Source organism: Nipponia nippon, unplaced genomic scaffold (genome assembly GCF_047370975.1).
Source record: "Nipponia nippon isolate SJK-2023a ecotype South Korea unplaced genomic scaffold, ASM4737097v1 scaffold_2, whole genome shotgun sequence".
NCBI lineage: Eukaryota > Metazoa > Chordata > Aves > Pelecaniformes > Threskiornithidae > Nipponia > Nipponia nippon.
This window is the reverse complement of record NW_028262336.1, coordinates 9583540-9589539: the sequence shown is the minus strand read 5'-3', so window position 1 is coordinate 9589539 and position 6000 is coordinate 9583540. Positions and strand designations below refer to the sequence as shown.

At 39.8% G+C, this 6000-nt stretch overlaps 1 protein-coding gene across 3 annotated transcripts in view; it reads right to left on the bottom strand.

Moving 5' to 3' along the window:
* Window positions 1–490: 490 nt before the first annotated feature.
* Window positions 491–6000, bottom strand: part of ZPLD1 (zona pellucida like domain containing 1) — a 111176-nt gene continuing 105666 nt past the window's right edge. For all 3 annotated transcript variants that reach the window (XM_087757567.1, XM_009466715.2, XM_087757568.1), the window contains 2 exons: window positions 4260–4289; window positions 491–2330 (listed from right to left, as the gene is read on the bottom strand). In XM_087757567.1, coding sequence (XP_087613693.1) covers window positions 2155–2330; window positions 4260–4289 — 206 coding nt within the window. In that variant the 3' untranslated portion in view covers window positions 491–2154. The remainder of the gene's footprint in view (window positions 2331–4259; window positions 4290–6000) is intronic.

Sequence of the window (6000 nt, the reverse complement as noted above, 5' to 3'; positions counted from 1 at the left end):
CACATTCCCATTAGGAACAGTCTTTTAAAAAGTACTAAAGACAGCAATTAACTGTTGGAACAACTTATTAAGAATGGTAATGGCTATCTCCATCACCTGAAACTTTCAGCTAAAGCTGCTGGTTATGAGGTAGTAATTACATTAATGGAATTTCTGTGGTTGTCTTTATGAGTAAATTAAAACAGATTATCTGAATTTATTTATCTCCAGAGTGGGGTATAAATCTCCAGAGTTTATCACCCTCCTTTAAAGGCTAGTAAAGCTATACTTACATTAATTTATCCTATATACTGAAAGTTCTTACCAAGCTGACTTAAAAAAGCATGTCCAGTTTTCATATTTGTAGAATGAGGTCACGGAAAGCACCTACAAAACTGTAACAATATGACGGGGGAGGCAGGCAGTTCAGACAAAGCATCCGTTCTGAAATGTTTCAAATAATTTTATTAAACAATCATGTTTTACATGTCATCAGACCTAACCCCTGAAGTGCAAAAATGTTTGAGGTATTAAGACTGGAGGAAAACAGGCACGGTATTGGCTGTTAGGGATACCACACTACAGCAGAGTGGACTTTGCAAACAACAGGCCTTTTTACAGCATTTGCAGGATCAAAGAAAACTGAGAACAAGTCTGTATTTGTCTTTAAATCTTGAGAGCCAAAGAGCCCTGATCGTTAGCCAGTTGTGTCACATCAATGAAAACAAAGACATGGTTAACACAGGATGATGATAAATATCAATGAGGTGTTCCTAGGCCAACATGTACAGTACATGAAAAATGAAATTTAACTGCTGTATGTGTGGCCAAAATCCCAACTGTCTATCCAGTCCAGCTTAATATATGTTGTGTCCACCATGGCCTCTCTAGTACCAGCATTTTTGTCTATTCTACACAGCTATGCCACTGCCCTGTGCTCCTGTTTGAAGGCACCTGGTCACTCATACTCACTTCAGCTAAGTCTGATGTTTATCAGATTAACTAGAGTCAACAGTAAAGTACTGTTTGTGCCCTGTTATTATTTTAGTTGCCCTCTTCCCCTCATCCATGCAGTAAAATGTTTGATCCATGCAGAAAATCTGCTAAAGAAATAAGCGCTGATTTACAACTCTTCATGTAGAAAGGAAAGCCTTATCGGAGAACTGCAAAACTCATGGGGCAAAACTGGCCCTTACAAATTAGGATATTAACGAGACTTTTACTCAACTGCCAAATTGTGCTCCAAAAATAATTTTGTATGAGGAAAGTTTGGGCATTACATGTTCATATTAGCTTCCCTTTTCAAGGAGTCAGTGGGAAAGGAATACTTTTCACCTTGTAGCAGTTCCCAGGATTAGAATTTGACTGAAGGCTGCACATGTGGCAATTCTGTGTAGAATTAACTTTCTGCTTAGATTTAAAGTTAGGTTAAAAGTTTAGTTCAGTTAAAGTTGATTTAAAGCTCTCGGATTCTCAATGATTTTGCTGGAAAAAGTTTTTTCCGCGTCAAGAACTGCAGCATTGTTCCCTGGGACCAGCTGCAGTTTGCCCTAAACCATTTGACTCAAAGATACCCAGCCAAATTATGTCCTTCATGTGCAATTCAATGGAAAATATATTTAAGAAAACGTTTCCAAGTGAATAATAAGCAAAAGTCACTTATTCTAAGTCTCTCTGGGGTTATTTTTAGCCAAGATAGATGAAAACAAGTTCCTCCTGAGACACAATAGTTCTTTCAAATTTGTGAAAAATACCATGACAAAACAGAAGTGATCCTTATCTTAGTATGTGTTTATGAACTTAGGAATATTTCTGAATGTGTCAGGTTTTGTATAAGAATGGTATACTTGGAAAGGTTCTCACCTTCAGCATCTTCAGCTTTGAGACCTTACTGGGAAGCTGGAGACACAAGCTCTATTGTCAGCACACCCATGGGCATAATGTCATACAGTCTGATCACAAACACAATTGAGATTCTCGTAATTTTCTAGGATTGTTACCAACATCACTGCTGCTTACCTACCCAACATCATCTAGCAAATCTACAAATATAGAATAGCTGGAATAGAAGCTGGATACAGCTGGAGTGTTGCCTTAATATCATTTTTTAATGGAATAATATTTCATGGACAGCAAAGGCAACCCCAAAGAAAAAGTGCAAGTAAATGATCGCTTTCAGTTGAAAACTGGGTTTCGGATGCCACTCAAGACTGAACTGTTGGGCCACTTTCTGTGCAGAAGAGTTAGGGAACACATAAAAAAGAAAACGCTTGTGATTCCTAGGATGACAATGCCTGAAATCAGTGTGCTGGTGACCGAGTTCAGCTGGAAAGGAGGTCCGTTTGGATGAGCTGCAAGGAGAACAAAAGTGCACAGGTAAGATCTAGTTAGAATCTCTCAGCAGTGCCAAACATTTCTGTCTTTCCATTACAACATCCTATATACAGAATAATTAAAATGAAGGGAACAAAACTGTACTTCAGAATGAGCACCTGTCTACTTGGATAAAGCTTATCTAAGTATACTTTGAAAATAGTTATTAGTTCTTTCAATACCCATCATGCTGGGGGATAAAGACAGTAAGGATACTTCTAAGGCATAATCCCTCATATGCTAGTAACCGACCTTGATCTGCACTATAAGGCAAGACTATCACTGTCCAAGAACTATCAAGGCAGAGGTATAAGGATTTGCAGCCTAACCAAGTTAATAAAAAGATTTCTTCCCTGATATCATTATCCACATCTCAATTTGAAGGGTATATAAACACTTAGCAGGCATATCTGGCACCAGATATCTGAGCTACTCCAAGCTTGTCTGTACGCCTTCACAGAAGGCTTCTTAACATGTTCATCAATTCTCAGAGAGAGAAGATAACATATGTATTTACTATTTAGTGTAGCTCAACAGGCTGTTCATGGACCAATTCCTGGATACTGGAACACACATATCCAGCCTGTACCATCTTTTCTAGCGGGGGGTGGGGGGGTGGAATTGAGTGGTGTGTTTGCTTAAGAGCTGTGTTGTTTGCCATTACCAGTGCTGGAGGGTGAGGTGAAATGACAACAGAGCTTCTACCTGGGAAACCAGACTGCTCCTCCCAGAAGCAGCCACCTTCCCTCAACACCATCAATATCTCTCCCTTCTCACCAAAGCTGAAAAAAGTCAGCTCTGTTGATCAGGTTTCCCTCCCCTTCCCAATGCTGTGCTGCCTTCTGCCCTTGTCTTCTCTTCACTACAGTAGTGACCCCACCTTGCTCTACCTCTACGCTCTCCGCTAGGACAGCAACAGGCACAGGAATGCTGTTGCTCTGGGATGGAAAGAGAGGGCTGCTGCTTTCATTGGATGGAAAGGAAAGGTAGCAGCCATTAGCACAGCAAGCTGCATGCAGCAAATGGAGAATTTGCTTTTTATTATTATTATTTTAATAATAATATTCATTATTATTCAATTCATTACAGGGAGAAATTTCTTTCCATGCCAGGAAAGAAAGGCAACTGCTTTTATGTGGTCTAAGTTGGGAAAAGGGAACAAATAGGATTAGAGTTCAGAGGACAGGATAGGTTGCTTGTGCCACTTGGTCCTGTTATGAACAAGAGGTGGAATGGCCCAATGGACCCCCTGATTACCTCGACCATCCTTTCCTAGTCATTAGCTACTCCTTGTTACCAGCAGAGAACATTGACAGACAGGCTGAAACAAGTCCTCCAAGTGCCCAAAGGAGAAGCACCCTAAAACTTAGAGACCCAATCTCCCCTGCAGCTTATTTCCTTCATTGCCCTAGCAGACCACAAGTTCTATCCAAGCTTCTCCATAGGCTCTTTGTGTTGTTAAATGCCAGGAGAACAGGAGCTGACGCAGAGCTCTTCTGACTTTGAGCTGTGAACTGAGCTGGACTGCACAATAACCACCATTTTGCTGCTCTCCTCCTGCATGGCATGAGCAAATTTTACTGCTTAAGTCTGATTTTTGCATCTGGCAGTTGCAATGTTCCCTCACACTCATATGTCATAGCAGCAGATTTTCATTTCAATCCCATCATAGGAATTAGAAGTTGCTGTTTTGGTGGGGCTGGGCACACAAATTAAACTGAGCATTCCAGATTCACCAATTGCTTTCTTTACAGCATGTCAGTATTGACTCATTTAAGTGACAAAAAAGCCAAAAAGAAAAAACATTCCAGCTCAGTGCATAGAGCTCAATCAAAATGGTTCATCTCCTCAGTTCTGTTTCACTCATAAACCCGCTTTTATGTTTCTTGGAATTCTGATTAACTTACCAAGCTGTGAATTGTTGGTTGGCGTCTCATCTGTATAAAACAAAAATGGGATGCATTATATTTTACAAATACCTCTGCCTGCCTCCTCCCATCCTTGCAACACAAAAGCCAATATTCCTAGCTTTATTTTCAAAACACATCAGCTATACTTGCAACACTGACTAGTAGCTTTTAACATCTCTGGTAGAATAAGGATAACAATATTAATTACATGACATTGCTTCATTTTTAATGCGAGCACACCAATATGAAGTTACTTAGTATTCTGTGGAAAAAAAACAAAAACAAAAAACAAAAAACAACACTTTCATGCAGGAATGTCTTAACTGAAAATACGTCCAGTTCTATTCTGTCCCTCAATAAAAATACAACCATAAGCACAGTATTATACACAAGTCCCTTCACTGTTCATTATATTACAAGATCTGTATAGGGAAAAAATTAACCTGAGTTTTTCAAGGAAAAATACATCAGTGACCATAAATGATTATAAAAATGCCCTTTCCCCATGCTCACTTTCTCTTGACAGTTACATAGTGGCATTATACTCAGGGAAACATTTGTATTTTGTCTTCAGTTTTTACTTACATACCGTTGTCCATCTCAGAACTACATTTCTTGTCACTGTTTTTCCTTTTTTGTGCAACTTGTAAGCACAGCTCACGTATACATTTGTTTTGAGCAGCTGTCTTCTAAGTTTAAGTGAGACATCCATCAAAAGCTACACAATTTCACCTTCACAAGTAGGTACCTGCTTTGTTTCTACACACAGAAACTAAAACATTTTCTTCTGTATATGTCTCCTGTAATGACTTATTTTAGATTAACAAACAAGAATAAAGTTTCTCTGAAAAGAACAACGTGTTAGAAATAAGAGTTCAGAAATACACAGGAGAAGGACCATTACTCATTTGCAGTAGCACTACTCAGTTCCTATCAAGGTAACTGCATAAACAGCTCTGTTACCAGAGCAACTGGTGACAAGAGTAATGGGGAGACCTGGCTAACTCGAGGTGCCTCTGCAGACACCAATGTGCACAGGACCGGCCCCGGGACAGAAGCAGCACCAGCCTAAACGAGGGAAGCGAGGGGTTGCACACCTATGCAGCTGCAGACCTAATACTGGGGTATGTACTATGGTGAGTCCAATGCAGCAGGTTTGATAGGCTCAGTACAAATGCACCTGCACTAAAGCTGGACCAGACTTCGCCTTGAAAATAGTATAAGCACCTCCATGCAGCATCGCATCAGAGTAAGCCAGCACTGCACCCTGGCACTCCTCATCCAAAAGCAGGTAATTCTGTTCAAGTTCTCTCGTGACCTTCCCCCTTTTCTTGAGTACAGTATTCATTAACCTCCAATTTTTAACACACATTTTCACAATGGGAAGGGACAGCGGGAGGAAATACTAATTCCCTCTTTCTGCTCCAGAAGAAAAAGTGAAGTACAAGTCAGATTAAGTGACTTGCCCAATGCAACTCAGGAAATTCATGTCAGAATTCAGAACTGAATCCCATTTATTTCACAGTACTTCCCATCAAACCATCCTTCTATCAGCAGGAATGGGATGCTCCAAAAGCATAGTATGGAGATGCAGAAATATGTCTAATCTAAAAAGCTTTAGCCACATATCTCAAGTAGAAGACACTTAAAATTATTTTCCTTTTCCAGCCTTATTCATGTTTTCATTTTAAAAAACCTCAGCCGTTGTCAAGAAATCATAAAATCATTTATCCTTTCT